The 21,476-nt window shown below is 37.1% G+C and overlaps 1 protein-coding gene across 1 annotated transcript in view; it reads left to right on the top strand.

The window, feature by feature from the left end:
• GTF2F2 (general transcription factor IIF subunit 2) overlaps positions 1-21,476 on the top strand; it is a 121,296-nt gene that overhangs the window by 64,631 nt on the left and 35,189 nt on the right. The window contains exon 5 of the mRNA XM_010980855.3: positions 2,831-2,912. Coding sequence (XP_010979157.1) covers positions 2,831-2,912 — 82 coding nt within the window. The remainder of the gene's footprint in view (positions 1-2,830; positions 2,913-21,476) is intronic.

Raw genomic sequence — 21,476 nt, forward strand, 5'->3', positions numbered from 1 at the left:
AGCCACTGTGTAGAGGGGTCCCTGAGACACTTCCAAGGCCCTGTGAAATCTAAACTATTTTCATAACAATACTGAGCCTTTTTGCTTTTCTCACTCTGATTTTCTAAACATTGTTCAGTTTTAGTTTCTAATACGGTCAATATCAGCAGACGAAACCCATATAAAAAGCTCTTTGAGGGTCCTCAGTTTTTTTTAGGCGTACATGCCTCAGTCTCTTTGTGAATGGTTGCCCTGGGCTCTACTCCTTGCTTGAGAACAGGAGCTAAGTTTCATTTAATTTTGTTATTCCTGATCTGTTTTTGAGTTATCTTTTACATAAAAGGCATTCAGTGAATATTAGATAAATATATGAGCAAAAAAAGAGATTTTTTTTTCAATTATTTATGCTCTTTCTGACTGGGCCAACAAAGTAGTCTTATCAGGGTTTTTGTATTAATGAATATGATCTCCAATTAACAGCAGTGGTATGCAGGTGGGTACTTTCAAATGCGATAAAATATAATACTTAATAGCTTTCCCCTGAAATCTTAAGTAATGTCCTGAAGAAGAAAAGCAACATGATTTAGTGGAAAGAATATGAAAACACATTCCTGTGAGGCTTTAAAAAATGTGTGAAGGCTTTAAAACTTGTTTAGGGGGCTGTATTATAAGTCAATTTGTTTTTGTTTTTGTTTTTGTTTTTGTTTTTGTTTTTGTTTTTGATTTATTTAGAAAGAGACAGGGAAGGGGAAAGAGTGAACTGAGATGTGGGGTTATTTAAGAGCAGCCAGTTGGTGGAAGAATTCATTGCTGATGATGAAGACTTTTCTTTTCACTTGAGAAGCATTTGAAAGCTATTTTAGATTTGAAAAGGGTATGTGATGGACAGGAAATTATGGTTTGGGGGAAGTGAATTTTACTGCTTTGTGTGAGTGACCTTGGTTGAAGAATAGTGATGAGAATGGTGGCCAAATTGAAATGGGCAGGTGCTGTGGATGCTTCTTACCCTTTCAGGTATTAAGTGCAGAACGTTGATGGCAGAAACCTTTAACCAGGAATTGAAGTCATCTGTCCACCAGGAGTAGGTACTGCTGAATAAGTGGGGCGCATTCACAGGTGGTATGGAAAGGCAGCTCTGTAGTAGCCAACAGTAATAGGCACATGGATATATAACCATATTATCTTCAGGAACAGTAGTCTAGATTTATTTCAGTTTTCTAAGGATTAATTTATATTTTAATAGTGGACTTTTCTCATGCATTGAAATCTAAGACACAATATACATTGAAATCTTTCTCAAATCTTGTTTCTAGATAGAACTTTCAGCTTCCTGGGAGAGGCACACTTGAATATAAGATTTACTTTTGCTTTAAGAAAATTCAAATTTTAATCTTAATCTTACTAAATTCATTAATGAGAGGAAATTAGTTTTGGATATTTAAACTGAAATGTAATATAAAATAATTACAGCCTTTGTACTGTTTCCTTCCTGGCATATTTTGGTGTGAGGTAGACATGCTTCTCACCGTGGGTCTTCCCAGTCATCTGTCAGCCTGTCCTGGAGGTTTGTTGCACGTTTGCATTAAACCATTGGGTTACAGTGTGTTTGCAGTTAGTACTTAGGGGCTACAATAAGGATTTTCTAGATTTTGGAGACAAAAATCAAGAAAGGTCACCATAAAAAAGATTTTCTAGTATAAATCATGTTGGCGTGGTTCTGTCTGCATTCTACATTTTGGTCAGTTTATCTGTCTCCCCCAGGGAACTGTGTGCTTCTTGAAGACAGTTCTGTAGCTTCATCATCTTCCGTTTCACAATGCCTGGATGGTACCCATCACATAGTAGGCATTTAGTTGTAGTTAGTGGAATGCCCGAAGTCATTCATCCTGAAGAGATGAATCATAACTGCATTGCTGATGAACCAAAGGGTTTCCTGAATCTCTTCTCAAAACCTGGGTGAATTCTCACAGAAATACGACTGAACCATAACTGTTCCTAACCATAGCCTTGCATTTCTAGACTGTGGTAAAGCTGGTGCCCCCATGGGATGGTCATATATGTATCAAGTAAGATGAGATCTTAAAGTGATCTTCCCACTGTGCTTGTTGCCTGTTTTTTTTGTTTGTTTGTTTGTTTGTTTTCCTTTTTTCTGTTTCTCTTGAATTTTGTGTTAGGGTCACCCTAAGAATTCTTACTAATAGTATGAAATTGCCCTTCTGTTTGGACAAATATTCATAGCAGCTAAAGCTCTCATTGGGACATACCCATATTAATCATTTGGCCAGAAAATAGAAGTCAGAGCAACTCTCAGGCAGAACTGGAACACGGTATAACCTGCCTGGTTTCACAGTATTTTCTAGGCTAGCTGTTCTAGTCACAGTGTATTCTAGATTTTTTTTTTAGCACGTGTGTGTGCACACGCATGTGAATACATGTGTTTATATGTCTTTGATTTAGTGCTTTTTTACTAGCTGTGTTTTCAGAAGTTACTTTTCTGCCAAAGGTGATATGGCCTCCATACCCTTCAGTTTTTTTAGTTTGATTTTATATGCTTTTATGCCACTCCCTTTAGAAAGAGCAGAGTGTATAAAAGCTGTTTATTGGCAAGGGGCTGCAGCAGCCCAGTAAATAAACCTGACAGATGCCCAGGTTTTTACCAGCCAAGAATAAGGTTTTTCTTTATTCCAACCAATGATACTTCTATAAACTTTAAAATATTCCTTTTCTTTCCTTGATTTTTATTATTAATTATATTTGATTCTTACTGTGGTTACCAGTGTTTCGGAATACAGTCTTGAGAATGATGTGTTATCTCCGAATACATCTGTTAATTTTTTTCTTTCCATTCAAGATAAGCTTTCACTGGAAGGAATAGTGGTGCAAAGAGCAGAATGCCGACCTGCTGCCAGTGAAAACTACATGAGATTAAAGAGGTTGGTGTTTTTTAACTTTAAAATAATGCCTGATATTTCTTTCTAGGGATTGAAATACATATGTTAGATTGCCTATTGACTGCATGAAAACTATGCTTATTGTTGAAAGTGTTTTCTTCAAAGGTTGTTTAGTTTTAAAACCAACTGAGAACAAATTTCCAGTTATAAAATAAGTCATGGGGATATAATGTGCAACATGGTGACTGTAGTTAATAATACAGTATTGCACTTTTGAAAGTAGTTGAGAGAATAGATCCTAAAAACTCTCATCACAAAAACAGAAATTTTTTTAACTATGTATGCTGATGGAAGTTAGCTAGACTTATTGATCATTTCCTAATGTCTAGTTATTGAATCAATATCTTATATACCTGAAACTAATATAATATGATCTATTAGTTATACTGCAGTTATTTGAAATACCAAGTAAGAGTTTCTTTGGCAAGGGAACTTTGAGAACTCAGACTTAATTTGGGGTATTTCAGGTTACTGTGTTAATATAACCTAGAATCAAACTTTTTAAACTTCTTTTTCTAGTTGTCCTTATAATCTTGATTTTCTAAAGACATATAATAAGATACTTGTACTGTTTTATTTTCAAAGGCTATAGTTCTCCCATGATGAATATATTATCTAAAATACTACACTGTAAAAAAACAAATATAGTTAGTTGCTAGAATACCATCGTTTTCTCTTGATCTACAAAGAAATTTTTATGAACTTGCTACTTTATTAGAGATTTTGCTTCAGGGTCCCTCCCCCACTTTTGAATGTGGTTGACCCTTTGTAATTAATATTTAAAGATTATGATTGCAAATTCTTTATACTTCAAATTTCAAATTGATTTTCAAAGAGTCAGCAGCTTTTTAAATCCTGAAGAAACGTTACTATACTTGTTTTATAATTTGTATTGAATGTATTCCAACCCCATGTAGTTTAGAATTGCACTTTTTTTTTTCATTTACTCAACACTTACTATGTGAAATAGCAGTGAACAGAACAAACAAAGATCTCTGCCTTCATGGAGCTTACATTTTAGAAGATTGTAGCTGCACAGAACTGATAGTTGGGAGCACACTCGCTGTTCAAGTTGTAGCAGCAGCCTCTGGATATCCCAGCTGGCTGAGCTGGATCAGCTCTAAATTTCACATCTTTTAAATTTTTTCCCCTTTTCTCAATTAGATTGGAAGTCTGTCTCTTGGGAATGAAACAAAGACCGGTTTTCTTGTCCAATAACTCCTCTAATTTAAATGCCTCCCCAGGGCAAGTGAAAGGATGACAATCAAAATGAAAAATTTTTTCTAACGTAAATAACTTTGGAACACAGGCAGGTCTTTCTCTCTTTGTTTTCAGCCTGTGAAATTTATTATATAATGCAAGCCTTTTTGAGAATTGATCTTCTTCAAATAACTGCTGAAATGGAGGAAATGTGAAATCTGGTTACTGAGCTGCTTGTCGTCTTTTCTTTTAAGGTTTCTAAAGATTTCTGATGATCAGATTGGGAAAGTCACCGGCTGTGTTTATGAAATGGCTGCTTATTCCTTACCTGAAAAGACATTACAAATTTTTAGCCTTTCAGAGTATGCTAAAAGACCAGTCATTACATATTATAAATACTTAAGTGACTTAAGGAAACAGGATAATTCAGGAGATGATAATCATGTGAGTTTCATAAAACAGATGCTACATGACATAAGTCTTGAAGGCTGAGACATTTTTTTTTTTGACCAAGTGGGAAAGGACAGAGTTAAGAACACTTTCTAAACAGAGATTCATTCAGGCACAAAGACTTGGGAAAGACATCAGGGATCTGTGTGTTGTTCTGCAAGCCTGGAATGCAGGATTTATTTGAGGCAGAACAAACAGAAGCTCTAGCCCTTTTGTGAACTCTGAAATTCTATATCCAAAAGCCCGATTGGATGCCCAGTAGACATTTCACATATGTCAAAACTGAATTCCCGGTCTTTCCCCCCAGACTTGCTCCACCAGCAGCCTTTCTTATCTGAGTTAATGCCTACTCTGTCCTCCCATTTTCTCAGTCCAAAAACCTTGGCTACATTCTTGATCCCTCTCTCACACCTCACATCCAATGTGTCAGAGAAATCTTACTGACTGTACCTTTGGAATATTACACATCTGCAGCCTCACCATTTCTCACCACCCACATGATCTGCCATGTTTCTCACCTGGATCACTGCAGTGACTTCCTAGCAGAGTTCTTGCTCCCATCCTTGCCCTCTGTAGTCTGTTGTCAGACTGTATTATATAATTGACTTACTGTATTTTTTGCCAGCTTTGCAATTTTTGCCTAGTGCAGTTTACTCTCTCATGGGTTTTTTTGTTTTGTTTTGTGTATACCTATTTTGTTCACTCACACACATACATACACACATATACATACCGAGCATCTAGAATAGTTCATGACATCTAGTGGATAGTCACTAAATATTTGTTGAGTGAATGGAGAAAAGGTTTGAAATGTTAAAGTCTTATATGCTTGTTAAATTACTTGTTGAAGAGTTTTACATGCTATAGTAATAAATTAGGACTTCATGTGCTATTGCAATCAGGGAGGCACTGAAGAATTTTAAGCTGGATGGAAAGCGAAGGGATTTTGTTTACAAGGGTCATTCTGGTTTATTTTAAGACTGGAATCAGGGAGGTAAGCTAGAGGCTTATGTAATAACCCAGGTACAAAATGTCTGAATGACTAAACAAAGGGATTCTAGGACAAAAGGAGATGAGAGGCTAGGTTTTGAGGATATTTGGAGGTAGTGTTTGTAGGACTTGATAAACTCATCTCAAACATCAGTGGTTCTGGGACAGAGATTTTCTCTAGGACCAGTGGTGGCTCTGGCACTGCAGCCTGGGTGCATGTCCTACTGTGAGTCCTGAGACTGGCTCCACACCGTCCTTTGCGATGCACTGATGAGGGCAGAGGAACAGGAAGTTCTTACAGTTCCCGTGTCCATTTCAGTTTAAATCCTGGTTGACAGTTTACATAAAAACTTAAAGAAGCAGAAGATACTTAAATTGGAAGAGTACTGATGGGTAAATTATCTAAGTAGAAAAGTAATTAAGTCATAAGTTATATCTCCTGTATTTTGTTCCTCATTATTCAACATTTTCCAATGTCTACTGTGACCACTAAGGTAGGACTCAATTTTTTTAAAATCACTAGATGCTGTTCTTGACCTAGAGAGCTTTCAGTATTTGAACCTGAAGAAAACACACACCCACACAGGGTTATCTAAAAAATCTGTTTACTGACAGTATAGTGAGGGAGAAATAGAAATGTGGTGCTGTTGATGTAAAACAGAGAGGGATTTCCAAATGTCGATGACATCAGAGTAGAAGTGTTTGAGAACAGAACTGACGATTCAGTATTTGAAATATGCTGTGCCCAGATATTTCACACATAGGCTCAAAATTTTTCAGGGCCTCCTTCTGACATTCAGCTTTTTGGATAGTCTGGCTTTTATTTCACTGCCTGGCTTCATTTTCATCTTTTCTCCTTTATATAGATGTCTCATAGTTAAATCTCACTACAGGTTGTTTTCCCAAATGTACTAGACACTTGAACATCTTATGCCTTTGTAATGTGCTACATCCTATACCTAGAACGCCTTGTCTACCTTCTGCCAAGATTCTTTAAAGCTAACCAGGTGTCACTCTGTGAAACCTTCTTGTATCTTCCAATCCCAACTCCAGTTAAGATCCGCCACCCCTCTTTTCCTATGTTCCCACATACTAGGTTCTTCTTTAACGGTATATGTCAATGTCTATGTTTTCTACTATTTAATATACGTAGTTGCATCTCCTACAAGATCATGAACTTCATAAGAATAGGGACTGTGAGCTTTATTTTTCTTCCTTCTTTCCTTTCCATTTTCCCTCCCCTCTTTTCTTTTTGTATTCTCAGCACTTAGCATAGAACATTGCAAATAATAAATACCCAAAGGTATCTGTTGGGTTGAAATGGACTGAAATAGAAAGGAGTGGCAAAACATGGGCATCAACAGCATTCAGCTTTTTTAATTTTTTTTTTGAAAAAAATTTTTTTTACTCAGAACTACACTTGAAACCTGGACTTGAGGGATTTTTCAGTTCATATACACATGCATATGTGTACTTGTGTGCACGCACACACACACAGTCCTATCTTGCTTTGAGAAGAAAGTGACTGATTATAAAACACATACAGAAACATTTCATCACCAAAAAATGTTTTTCAGAATAAAAAGAATTGAATAATCTTCTATTTATGGAGGACTAGAAGAGACAGCCTTTTTATCAAAGAAAACCTATCTTTCCTTGACTTAAGTCCATGAGGTTATTTTCTTTAATCAGTGAGTTTTTAACTGTATTACATTTTAGCAGGTAGCAGCTAAACTATACTCTTAGTAACATAAATGTTTATATACAAAGTGCATTTTATATTTATAAATAATGCTCTATAAGAATGATGTATTACTATAGTAGAATTTAATTTTAGTAATAAATTCTTGCTGTAACTCTCTGTTATTAAATTTTAACTGATAAATTAACCAAATATTATGAGAATTATAATTCCCATATTAATCAAATGTAAGTAAGATTCTCTTGGTTTGTAAGATTCTGTCTTTCATTTAGGTTAAGGTGGAAATTAGTATTGCAGTAAACCCAAGAAATGAGTAAACCTTTAAATCAATGAAATTTAAGCCAAGAAAGAAATGAATCCTGTGCTGCAATTTTCTTCTGTCCAATCTTACAACATAGTACAAAATTCTGCAAGAATCCATTTAGCCACCAAGAAAACCTAAAAACAAAAGAAGGGAAACAAAATTTCCCAATGTTTCTATTACTTTCTCTTTATCTGACATATATTTGGATAGGTCTGAATGATACTTTATTAGGAAGAAATTTATCTTGAATTGGTAAATGTAAATATATTTAATAATAGCTTATATTTGATGTACTAATTAGAATTTAATTTCTCTTTTATGAAGTGTACTTTCATTAAGCTTCTTGAGTTTTTCTTTAATAGCCAAATGATAAATTATGTAGTCACCTTATTTATAATTCATGTTGTACTTTTTTAAATGTAAAGGGGCATAAATATAAGACCATCATCCTATTTTAGTATATGTGCTGCTGAAGCGAGCACAAGACAATCATCCTAATGTGTGTTTTCTTGTAGGAAAATCCTAGTAATAGGAAGGTGTGGCTTTTTAACTTCTGCATGTTTATGCCACTAAGTCATCTAAAAATACTTAACCACAAAAATTTTTTTAATTCCTTCAGTGTTTGGGTTTTCTTCAAAAAAACCTTTCAGTTTGGGAACAGCACATTAGCTATAGAGGGTTGGAGAAGAGAAAAGTCAGAGTCTCTTTTCTATGCTAAGACACGAGACAATGGGAAGCAAGTTGTGATTCACATTCTTTCCTGGGGAGAAGTTGTGCTGTACCTGCCTAGGTTGTTGATGTTTCATGTTACAGTGAAAGATGTCTTAGAATGTCTTATTATAAGGGAAGTGGAAAGGAGCCTCTCATTCAGTAGATCTTAATTTGTGGGCAGTGTGATTCATGTAAGTGAACTAGATTCATGCCCAAAGAAGTTTCTGCAAATAAAGTTTTTGCTTAACACAATAACAGTGAAACATTTTCTTTTCACCACATTTAAACTAGTTTTTGAATATATTTAGTCCTTGTAATTTTGACTCTTCTCTAGATATGAATTTCATAAAAATAATTTTAAGTGATTTTTCTCAAAAATTAGGGTGATATTCTTATAGCCATGTCCCTTTATATTTTAAAAAAGTACCAGATGAATTTATAAATAGGGTAATTACATAACTTATTACTCAAAACAGGATACTTTTAAGAATGAAAGTAGGCCTAACCACAGAGAAAGCCACACTGAGACAACAGAGTAAACTGTCCCGGGTAAACTGGGAGGTCAGATTACCCTCATTGTGAATAGTCTGGGTATATTAAAATGCTAACCTTAAAATGAAAACTAAAGGATAAGAGTCAAATAATAAAAGTTCTGGCAATTAGGAAACACATACTAAAAAGTCTAGAATAGAAACTACTATAGCTGAACATACACTGTTGTTTGCTTCCCAGTAGCCATACAGAGTTGGGCATATGATAGTGCTGTGTTAATGTTTAAATGTAAATTTGTATATAAAGTTTATTAAACAGCAAAATGAATAATAAACTAAAAATAGCTTTATAGAAAAACAGTTTTCTGTTAATCCTCAATAAAAGTTGAGATCATAGAAGTAACTCAGAGTTCAATAAAGATAATTTTATGACCAGGGAAGTGTAGTATATTTTAGCTTTGTGGTGATTTTATTGAACAGTTTCTGGTAAATGTAGAGGTTAATGGTTAATCTACTTGTATTAATTAGGATGCTTTCCTTCGCATGTATCAGAAAACCCAATGCCAACTGGCTTAAAAATAAAAGAATTCATTGGCACACATAAATTGAATCCAGTGGTTTGTAGGCTTTAGCCATGGCTTTGTCTAGTTCTCAGTGTCATCAGTTCTCTAATTCTGTTCCTAATTTTGTTAAGTCTGTCTTTCTCCAGTTTGCCTATTTTCAAACTGGCTTTTCTCCTGGTAGCAAGATGGCTACTTACATCTCCCAGAACCATCACTTCCTTCTCTGGGCCATCATGGGTTCTGAATTTATCCCAGAACCAATAAATGTGTCAGTGAAGATGAGAAGGGTAGGCTAATGGTTAGGACCCACCTGTGGAAATGTGTAAGAGATGGGGTCAATCCCATCCGAAACATGTGGCTGCTGCTCCGTAGGAAAGGGGCAGAGTGAATGCTGGGGAGGCAACCATAAGATCAATAGCAAAACTCTTTACTAGGAAAACATCTTACAGGTGAGAAAAACTCATCAAGGACATTCACACCCTCATTGCTTTCCTTGAGGAGTAACCATCTTACCGCTCAAAAGGGGATCAAGACTTTTATTAGAAAGCAACTCTGGACCTATGAAGATGCCTTAATAACAGAGTGAGATGGCTAAGAGGTTGGGCTCTGGCGTTCAGATTGCGTCGTTTCAAAGACTAGCTTCCCCATTTATTGGCTGTATGATCTTAGGCAAAGTACATGCTCTTTTTGTGCCTTTGTTTCCTCATCTGTAAAATGTGATAGTGGCATTTATCTCAGTGTTATGATAAAAAGATGAAATAATGCTATATAATACTTGATGTGTCTGACACACAGTAAGTACTCAATAAATATTAACTTAACCTGACAGTTACCTGAGTAAGTACTCCTGCCCTAAAACTCTGCTGGGGGTATTCCTAACTCCATCCAGTTTGTCTTAGCTCTTAGTTCTCATGATAAAAAAGGCATGCACACAGGATTCTTTTTGAATCCCTGCCCTGAAGTAGATAAATTAGTTTAATCAAACTTAAATTAGAAATAGAGCAGAAAAGATAACTGGAGTTGAGAAAAAGAATCTGAAGAATTTTTTAATAGCGTCCATGATGATAATCCTCTTTTCAAAACAAAAATTGTAAAGTGGTGGTGTGGAAGTACCTGGCTATTATCGAGATTCAGACCCAGGGAACTCAGTTAACTCTCCACAATCTTTTCATCTGCTGTTTTCTATCTCCAAGAACTCTTTAATGTAGCCATCATCATGTGTAGATCAGAAACCCATGGGTTTTTAGTTTGTAAATCTTCCTTGGATGTTCAGAATCTTTCTGGAAAGTGTTAGAAAGGTTATTTACTAATCCTGAAATTTTCCCAAGTTGTCTTTGGAAACGGTCTTAACAGTCCCCTCCTGCAGTAATACTTTGGCTTATGACTCCCCCGAGATACTCAAATGTATGATTTTTCAAATGTAGGACCATAAATCTTTTTCATCAAGGATTTTTTCAAAGACCAGGGACCGGAAAGTCCTAAAGAGCTAACCCAAGAAGGCAGCTAGCTATTGTTGTCATAGCGTGCGCTGTTCTCACGTCCTTTCCCTTGAACTGCTTCTCTTTTAATTACCACTTAATAGTGAAGGATTATGTGAGAGAAGTTGGGTGTCTTCATTAAAGAACAATAATTTTAAAATGTGTTATAAATAGATAGCTGTAGTAAACATGTAAAAATACCAGTGCGATAAAACTACCCTAAGAAACTAGTCAAGGTGTTTTACCCAGAATTTTTTAAAAGACTACCACAGATCCTTGTGGGGAATGCTGTTTGGTGCAGGGAAGACTTCTTAGGAAGATTGACAGTAAAGATGGCTCGTTTTCCTCGGAAGAGCCTTAACAGCTGTCCCCACAGCCCTTGGGCTGCCCTTGAAGATTTACTATTCTGATGAAATAAGGATTTCCAAATGATTGTAAAGAAGGTACTGGGAATATATATAAAGAGTTAAACCACTGGCATAACTAAACAATAAAGGTATTATATCATTTTCTTCTTAGAAGTCTTCAGGTATTTTTACCTTAAGATAGGAGGAGGAGAGGGATTTTGTCAGTATCTGGGTACTATTGTCTCACCCTAAACATCTCTTGTCTTTGAAATTCCCCCATCTCTTCTGCCCACCATCTTGTCTTCCTTGGGCTTCTGACCCCTTCTGATTCTGCTGCCATTCCAACGCAAGTGTGCACTGTAGCAAAACCAGTCATTTTCACTCTTCCCTGTGTGCATCGTGTACTTCCACGTCACTCTGTCTGCAGTGCTCTTTTCTTGCTTTTCTGCCTGCGAGACACCTATTCATCCTTTAAGATTCAGCTCAAGTGTAAACCTCCCCCAACCATTTCTCTCCACACAGGATAAGCACCATCTCCCCCGAGCTCCTACAGTGCTTTTTCTAATAAACCACTCGTCGCATTTTGCTTTTTACTTTACTTCTATTCCTGTAGTTGATGTCCGGACTAGATGGTGAGCTTCTTGAGGTAAGAGACTATAATCTCATTCACCTTTGTTCCAATAGCTTTATGTTCAATAAATGCTAGTAGAGTCATTGACCAAAAAAAATCAGCATTTTTAAGCTAGGAATTTACAGTATACCTTGATTAATGAATCTCTCCAAGATTAATTCTCCTTTAAAATGCATTTAGCTGTATTTAAGATTCAAATTACAGGTCCTGAGAAACAGTATTGGCATGTGGTGGTGTTTCTACAAAGCCTCACAGCTTTGCAGGATAAAAATACCTTGGTACACAATTTCTCTTTGTTCACTCACAGTTGAAAATCAACAGGGCATTAACCTTAAGCAAAACTGTGAAGTATGGAAAGTTTATCTTTATTATCCCAGTGTCTCCTTTTTTCATTTCTTTTCCCTATAGTAATCCCTATCTTTAGGCATCTACTTGTTATCCTGTGCTGATCCTTTTTGTTCTATCAATTCTGAATACATTTCGAGGGTACATGGGCGTAAGTCAAACTGGGCATTTGATATTAAGCCTTTTATTACTAAATGTGAAATAATAGCCATCAGATTACCTGTTCAGGGTATTTGAGTAGGTAGATTTTTTTTTCATGGGAAAGGAAGAAAAGTCATTGAAATTAGACCATTTATAAATTGGCCCAAACACAGAATTGAGTAGTCCTTTTCGTTTGTCGGGAGGGCTTATCACCAGGATAATCATCTCTGCTCCCTGGGCCAAGTGGGTAGATCTGGGGTAACTGCATTTGTTGGAGATCTGTTCTAAGTATTTGCAACTTGCTGCTAAATGTGACCCACAGAAGTGGCCTCATGTCCTTAGGCAGGATCAGGGCCATCACTACCTAATCCATATGATGCCTTTGTACAAGTTTTTAAAAAGGTGACCTGAAAACTGTATGCCCTTACCGAGCTAGCCTGTTCTGTTATACAACAGTAATTATAGTAACTTTCCTAATCTGATGTGCTTATGGAAAAAAACGTATAAGCAGGGAGAAATTGGTACTAGATCCCTAATGCCCCGCAACTTAAAGTAATATTGTTAGTACCGTGGTTCTATTAATTATAAAATAGGGTAACATTTATGGGTTTATGTATAAGATATATAATGGCTTCATTGTTTCAGTTTAGAATTTTTATCTAATTTCAGATCCCACAACTTAAAAATGAACTTTGATAGCATAACTTAATTGAACTTCAAAGCTCCGTGTATCTACTGGAGAGAGGTAGACTATTAGATGATTTTATGTCTATGGAGTTTATTATTTTACTTTTGCGAAGTTTCTGTGAAATCTGTAATGCTTTGAGTAGTTTTGATGCGCTAGTAGCTGTGCCATTTTGAAGGTCTGCTTCTCTTCAGTATACCCTGGTATCACGGTTATCATATACTGTGTACTGATTTGTACGTGTGTGACTTTCAAGGCCTCAGAATATCTAAAACCCTTTTCGTGTAATGTGTCATATATAAGAGGAAAACTGAGAAGATGGAATTAATGTTCAAGCAGAAGCTTTTCAGACTGAAAAATAATAGACACATGGGAAAAACAGGAGAGAAAGATGTGGGCTTAGTAATAAGCTTACACAATAACAGAGTAATGCCAGTGAGTGGTATTCCCACTGTGCAGTTCCATAAGGGCAAGACTTTTTGTCTGCTTTATTCACTGGTATACTTCAGTGACTGGAAGAGTGCCTGGCACGTAGTAGGTACACAGTGAGTATTTGTTGAATGAAAAAAGGAAGGAATGAGACTTAGGTTTTGTCTCACAGGCTGCCTAGTGCTTAGATCATGATGAGTCATGCCTTTTAAGCTGTTGCATGCCAAGTTAATTTATCTACTTCTGTCACTTCCCTATATTTCATAGCTTCAAAGTGTCATTTATTACTCATTTGCTCGACAGATATTTATTGAGCATCTAGTGTGTACTAAGCAGTGTAACATAAAGCAGCCAGAGCTTATTCATTTTAGAAAATGGATCATAGATGGGTATTAAATAATTTAGATTATTATATCATTATATATAGTATGAGAGGTTGGCACAGGCAGTAAATATCAGGTTTCAGAAAATATTAATTTGGTGAAGTCAGAGAAAGGAGTCCTAGAATTTGAATAGAGAGGAGGAGGGAGGGATTCTAGGTAGAACAGCACAGCGTAATTTGGGATAAATCAATAAGAGTGTTTCAGGAAACGGCAGATCAGCCTGGCAGATAGGGTGGACAGAGGGCTGAGTATAGGGTGTTTCAGTGTTAGACTGAGCAGGCAGACGATCCAGTGAATCACTGACTGAGCGTATTTCACTCTGAGGGAGTTTCTAGGTCTCCTTCAAGGCTCTGTCCTTGGCACACTGTCCTCCCTTGGTTCCTGTGACCTTTAGTTTTCCTCTTGCCTTAGTAACCTCTATAGCTCCTGCTTCTCTCTTCAACTCTTTCCCCTCTATGTGGTCTTGCTAAGTGATCCTCTCCCCTTTAAAAATATATACACGGTAACTCCAGAGTTTGTATCTCCAGCCCAGACCTCTCTCATGACCTTTATACTCATACGTATACAACATTCCCATTGATAGCACCACTTGAATGTCTTACAGGCATCATAGCTTCACATGCCAGAAATTGAATTCTTGGTTTTTACCCACCCTCACACCTCTAATGCAGTTCTTCCCCCAGCCTTTACCGTTCCTACCCAGGTATTCAGGTTTAAAAAAAAAAAACCATAGGAGCTGTCCTTGAGTCCTCTTTTCTTGACAAGACAGATGCAATCCATCTTCAAGTTCTGTCGGCTGTACCAACACTATACACCCTGACCTGCTACTTATCACCTCTGCTGCTACACTGTTCTAAGCTGCCTTCGTCACCTATATTTAGGAACAACTGCGTAATTTGCAGGGCCTATTGCAAAATGGAAATAAGAGCCCCTTTTTCATAAATTATTAAGAATTTCAAAGTGGTGACAGCATTGCATTAAATCAAGTGCACAGCCCTTCTCAGTGCGCGCCCAGTGTGACTGCACAGGGCACCTCTACTGTAGCAGTCTCCTCCTAACTAGCTCCCTGATTCCCCCTGTAGGCCATTCTTCACATAGCAGTCAGTCATTAGAGCAGGTCAGATCATACCATTTCCCTGCTTAGAATTTACAGGAATCTTGCATGAGCTGGCCTTCCAAACTGTGATCTGATCCTGAACCTTCTTCACCATCTTCTTCCATCACACTCCTCTCCCATTCCCTAGGCAGCAGCCAAAATAGCTGCCCTTTTTTTTCCCCTCAGAACAAGAACAGTTCCATCTCAAGGCTCTTTCAACGTAAGCACAAGTGTTTCACCAGATCTTAAAGAATCAGCCTCCTTTCCATCATGCAGTTCTCAGGTCATACGTCACATCCTCAGATAGCCTTTCCTGACCACTCCTAGGTGAAGTAGTATAGCCGCCCCCCTTCCCCCGTTACTTGCTACACCATGACCCAGTTTTGTCGTGTTCTTAGCACAGTTGTGACTTACTGACGGTATCCCTGTCACCCAGCTTTAAGTGCCTGCCACGTGATAATATTCAATAAATATTTGTTGCTTGAATGAATGTTTTTCATAATCTATTTAGCCTCCTACATTTTGGGAATTTATCTTAAGATTAACAGGGTTTTTTTCTTTCTTAAATTCTAATACTTTTTTGTTGAATTCTCAAAATTGAATGAGCTTACATTTAAAATCTGAAGGAAATCATTTTTCCTTTAAAATAGCATGTCTTTGGTGTGACACATACTATATATACTATAGCTTGGACAGGGGAAAGTGGTATTACCTGTTGAAACTGAAGTTAATATTATAGAATGAGCAGAGTTTTCCTCTCAGAATCAATATATTAAATCATAATACCAAAGGGTTTACAGCCCAAGCTTCACAGGTTTATGTAAAACCATTTATTCAGTGAACACTGAGTACCTATTATGTATGTACCAGACACTCAGGAACAAAAAGGTAAGATGCTTTACCTGCTCTTGAGTAGCTCACTTTAGAAAGTTTGCACTTTGATGTGCAACATTCTGTGTAGTTTCAAAACAAAAATACTAAATCTGCTTTGTGAACTACACTTGATCTTCTGGCTTTTAAAAGGCCTTTACTGCATGGTCCAAAATGATGGTGTTGTATAGAAACACACACACACACTTTATGAAGCGAACATGAATGTGGAATATTTAAAGTTAATTTACGGATCTGTTGTTTACCAGCACTATCTGGTACACACATCAGTTTTGCAGGGGGTTGGTGTGGTGGTGGCCAAATGCTATTGTTCACAGGATTTTCAGTACTTATTACAAAATTACATTGAATGCCATATGGCATTTTATTGTAGCTCATTAAATTACTAGGATTTTATACATCTGTTTGTCTGTTTATCATTCCAGTAGCACTTTTTATAAAGTAAATTTAAAATATTCCTTTTTCATAAAATATTATTCTTCAAGATGAAAATAATTCACAGAATACAGAACCTTGACTTTTCTAGAAATAATTTCCATGTGGATTCTAAATGGTAACTAAATGGCAGGATATATGCTGTACTGTCCTTCAGATGTAGAAAATAGGAAAAACTATTGCTGACCATGTCAACAAAGAGATAACAAATTATTTTTTTTCAAGGACATTTTGTCTTGAAAATTACTTCTTTTGGTTTGGTACATTGATACCTTTTTTCTTCCTGAAACTCTAGGGGAATGACTTGTTTCTTAATAGTTTTCCAAATAGCCATTACTGTATTTTTAAAAGTTCGCAACTTTAAAAAATGTTTAATTAGCTTTAATGAATGAAAATCTTTCTCAAATATATTACATATATTTTCTCAAAAATATTGCATATTATACCTATATCCATACTTCACATATAAAATTTATTGGGACTGTAACTTACTTCTCTTTAACCTTTTTCTTATGAATACCTGTTTTTGAATCATGCAGTGGCTGCCTCAGATACTGTCAGGAGAGTGGGTTCCCTTTCACAAGATGGCCACGTAGTATTGTGCCTTGTGAGTTCTTCTGATTGTTTTATATAGTTCTTCACTCCTCTCTTAGCAGCTATCATTTTGTCAAGTTGATTGCGTTACTGTCTGTTGCAGCCCCTCTCTTCGTTCTGATTTAGTGTTTTTAATTTTCTGTGAGCTAGGAAACCAGTTTTAAAATTCTATTAGAATGAATAATGTGTGTAAAAGAAGACTGAGTAGACTATGAGTGAAGGTCTAACGGGCTCGCCTGTGAGTCAGGTGCCCAGAGCTGTCATACTTGGCCTTATAACATCTGTTTTGGTTGCTGAGATGCTCTGTTTTGCTTCTTTTCTGGTACTGGTTAGGGCAGATGTCATGTGTTTTAATAAATCACAAAATAGAAAATATGTAGAATGTCTCATTTTTGGAACCCTTCCTTTGGGTCACATGATACACTGTACTATCTATCTGAAACTCGGATATATAATAAAATATTGCCAATTAAATTCCCTGACATCTTTCCAAGTGCTTTGCCATGAAACTGAGACATACAACTTGATTTCAGCTCTAAAAGCTGTTGATTTCCAAAGCTTGTTTCATTACTCTTTATTCAAATTTCTATCATGGATGAAGCGTGCAGTCTCAAAATCAGTTGAGTGTTGACAACATATTAAGATACTCTACAGTTAATCCCAATGTACATTTATTAAATCTTCAACATATATTATGGGACACCTTCTTTGTCAGGCATCGTCCTAGGTCCTGCGCCTAAAATGAGTGACGAAAACAGGGTTTCTGGGGCTTATGTAGTACCCAGTTGTTCTCAGACTTCTACCTGTGTATGCAGATCACCTTAGAACTTTATTAAAAGTGTCGATTCTAGAGCCTAGCCCCTAGAGTTTTTGACTCAGAAGGTCTTGAGTTGGGACTAGAAATATGCGTTGTTAACAGGCAGCCCAATGATTCTGAGGTGAGTGGTCCTGAGAGCACATTTTGAGAAGTACTAGTCTGGCTGAGAAGGAATTCTTAACAAGGAGGTACAGTTTTCAGATAGTGTATAGAAAGTGCTGTATTTAACCTGATCAGTGATTCATCTATAATCTAAACTATCTCAGAAGTCTTTTTTTTTTTAAATCACTGGCTTGTGTTTCTACTTATTACCCCTATATTAAGATAAAATTACTGGAAACTATGATTAAGTGTGGCAATTTCTTATTTTTTAAATACCCGCCAACAGTTAATCTTTTCCATAAGAATAACATTGGCCTGTGACAAGCGGTCTCCCAAAGACTGCAGTTATTAGAGCGTAGAGCACAGGCACATTTCCGCCCAACAACTCCTTCAGAAGTGAAGTGTCGTTGACTGCATCTGGAAGTTTACAGGAGAGATCGTCAGTGGTTGCCTCCAGGGAGAGGATCTGGATGCCCAGGGGAGGCTTATTGTTAATCATGTATCCTTTTGTACCTTATAGATTCTATACCATGTAACTGTATTACCTAATCAGAAATAAATTTGATAATGTGACACGTTGTAACCTTAGCTCTAAAAGTGTATCGTTGGTTGCTGTTTCACTGCAGATGTTTCTTAAGCCTGTCCTGTCCTCCCTCTTTTTAATACACCAACAATCTTTTATTACAACATGAACTCAGGAGGAGGAAAGGAAACAGGGCAGGACAGGAAGGAAAGGTCAAGATGGTAATGAGGACAAGCACCAAAAGCTTTCTTCAGATCAGAGGGAGCCCTATTCAGCTCCCCAGCCAAATTCACTTAAAATGAAAAACTGAGCTATGTGTAGTTTCCTCCTCCTGGGTGAAACAGCCAGGGAAAGGGAGAAGGAGGCAGAGAGGGGAGGGAGGCAGAAGCGGGAAGGAGGAGAAAGAGTGAGGAGGGGAGGGGAGGTTAGTGTAGCATGGCCTGGCCAGGGCCACAGCTGGGGAGAGAAAGGAGGGGACATTCCCTCAGTTTGCATGTGCACTGCCTGTGTCTCTGGAATGGTGCTGGTCCCCTGGACCCCCTGCTCACTGCCTCAGATGTCTGGAAATGCTGGTCAGAGGCTACCAGGGAAGGGGATTACAGGGGCCAGGCCCCTTGGAGCTGAGGTCTGAACAATACCTTGGAGTCAGAATATTAAAGTCACGGACTTGGGATGGGAGAGGGGAGCATCCCTTCTACTCACCCACCTCCCAAATATAAGTCGGCCTTTCTTGTTGACTTCTTTCCCTGTCAGCATATCCTGCAGTGTGGAGCTTTTCCTCTTATAAGCACTTTATTTGAATATCTCTTGCCTTATTAAGAGGTTTGTGACACTTCTTTGTCATAAATTTCATTCTTACACATCATAGAGTTTGTTTCTAAGGAGACATTTCTGCTTCATCATTCTAGTTTTGTATCAGACATGTACCATTCAAATTATTGTGGCTTAATATATTTTAATGCCTAGAATATAATGGTCCCCATTATTGTACTTCTAAAAATATTTTTCTTACCTGTTCAGTCTTCCATGTCAATTTTAGAACAGTTTTTTTCCCCCAAATTCAAAAAATTTTTCTGTTTTAAACCTATACAGTTATTTTGGAAGAATCAGCTTCTTAGCATATTTAATCTTCCCCTTCAAAAATATAGTTGTCCTCTCCATTTATTCAAGCCTTCTTTGTATTTTCAGTAACAGTGTAGTTTTCTTCATGTAAGTTGAACATTTTTGGTAAGGGTTGCCCTGTGTATTTATATTTTTGTTGCTATTGTAACTGCTTTTGCCTTAAAAAATATAATAGCTGGAATATAAGAAAGCTACTTTTATATATTTGCACTATTTTTAGTCTATCATTGAGTAGTTGCTTCTCTTTTTTTAAAGTATATAATTATATTGCCTGCAAATGTATACTGACAAATAAAAATATTTCATTAGCATATGAAATTTAGAAGTCTTACATAAATATGTGTATCCATGGTTATCATTTCATTAAAAATACAAAATAAAACTTCTGTGTCCTTAAGTTCCTGAGATTATTAATCAGAGATAGATACAAATGTTAAAAATTCAGGGGGTGTGTATAGCTCAGTTGTAGAGTGCATGCCTAGCTTACACAAGGTCCTGGGTTCAATCTCCAGTACCTCCATTAAAAATAAATAAATAAACCTAATTACCTCCCCCCACCAAAAAATGTTCAATTTGAGTTTATTGATTGCTCCACAGGGAAAACAATTCAGCACCGAGGAACCTAGATTATAAGGCTGGGCAATTTTTCCAAAACAACTGTCATATGGTTTCACAGGTATGTACGTATGTGCAAACATGTGTGCACTTTAAGTACCTGCAGTTTATTGTATGTCAGTTATACCTCAATAGCACTGTCTTTAAAAGCTAGTATCACAAAACCTTTGCTTGAGTCAGATTTCTTCTCTGATAGTCTTGCCTTCATTTGCTTTCACTGAAGATTTCTATTACAGTTTTTGCTAATGAACTTTAAAAGGAGTGCAGATCCGTAGTTACGATGGTCCCTGGTGGGTAACAGAAACGGAGTGTATGAGGTGGAAAGTAACGGAGTGACGTACTGGATTGCTTTTCCTTCTTTAGTACAGTGCCCACAGCACTGCCTTGCAGGTGCCTGTGGGAATACCATCGTGATCCAGGCAGAGCTGTGAGCCGAGAGTAAAGAATGTGGGAAATGGAGCAGCCCCCTTGGGAGGAAGGGCTGGCTTTGCTGGGGAGGTGATGGCCCAGGGAGGAGTTTGCCAGGCAGAAAAGGAGGAGTGAGGATAGAAAAGAAAATGGCAAATGCCAGGGAATCCTCAGAACTTCTAAAGCTTTTTTGTTTGCAGCAGTCTTTCTTGCCCACTGATCCAACAGCTGATAGCTTTTCTGTATTGGCTTTTCCTCCAGTACTTGGTTCTGGGCCTGGCTTGTATTAGGTCTCCAAAACGCTCTTGAATTCAGTGTCCTCTGTACACTTAACTGTCTCTTCTCTCATACGCTCTCCACTCTTCCAGTCACTGGCTGCGTAGCTTCTCTTCATCCCTTGTTTATTGTTCTCCCTGACAGAGGTCTCCTTACCCTGCTTCATTCTCCTTATTACTGACACAATTAGTCTTCATTTGACAGTGGACCATTTCCCCTAGTTCCCATCTTAAGGATTGACTCCTAATAGCTTAGTTTGGCATGACAATGTGATTCCAATCTAATTTGTGTGTCTTGAGCAATGCTGTTGAAAAAGCCATAAAAATAGAAAGTGAAAGGCAGAGTCTGCTGTGGTGTGGAGTGCACAAGTCCAATGAGGAAAATAGGACAGGATTAGAAGGTCCTAATCGAAAGCTGGGAGGATCAATTGAGGTGTTTAGTAAGTGTGGCTGTTACACTTTGATGTTTACACCAATCAAAACAAGGACAAAAACAAGCAAAGCATTGCCTGGTATTTACTAGAAGTCAGAAAGTTTACTCAGCCATTAAAAAAAAGAATTTTGCCATTTACAGCAAGTTGAATAGACTTGGAGAGTATTATGCTAAGTGAAATGTCAGACAAAGACAAATACTGTATGATACCACTTTTTTGTAGAATCTGAAAAATACAACAAACTAGTAAATATAACAAAAAAGCAGACTCTCAGATGGAAAACAAACTAGGGGTTGCGGAGGGGAGGAGGGGGCAATATAGGGGTAGGAGAATAAGAGGTACAAACTATTAGGTATAAAACAAGCTATAAGGATATATTGCACA

Source organism: Camelus dromedarius, chromosome 13 (genome assembly GCF_036321535.1).
Source record: "Camelus dromedarius isolate mCamDro1 chromosome 13, mCamDro1.pat, whole genome shotgun sequence".
In the NCBI taxonomy this organism is placed as follows: Eukaryota; Metazoa; Chordata; class Mammalia; order Artiodactyla; family Camelidae; genus Camelus; species Camelus dromedarius.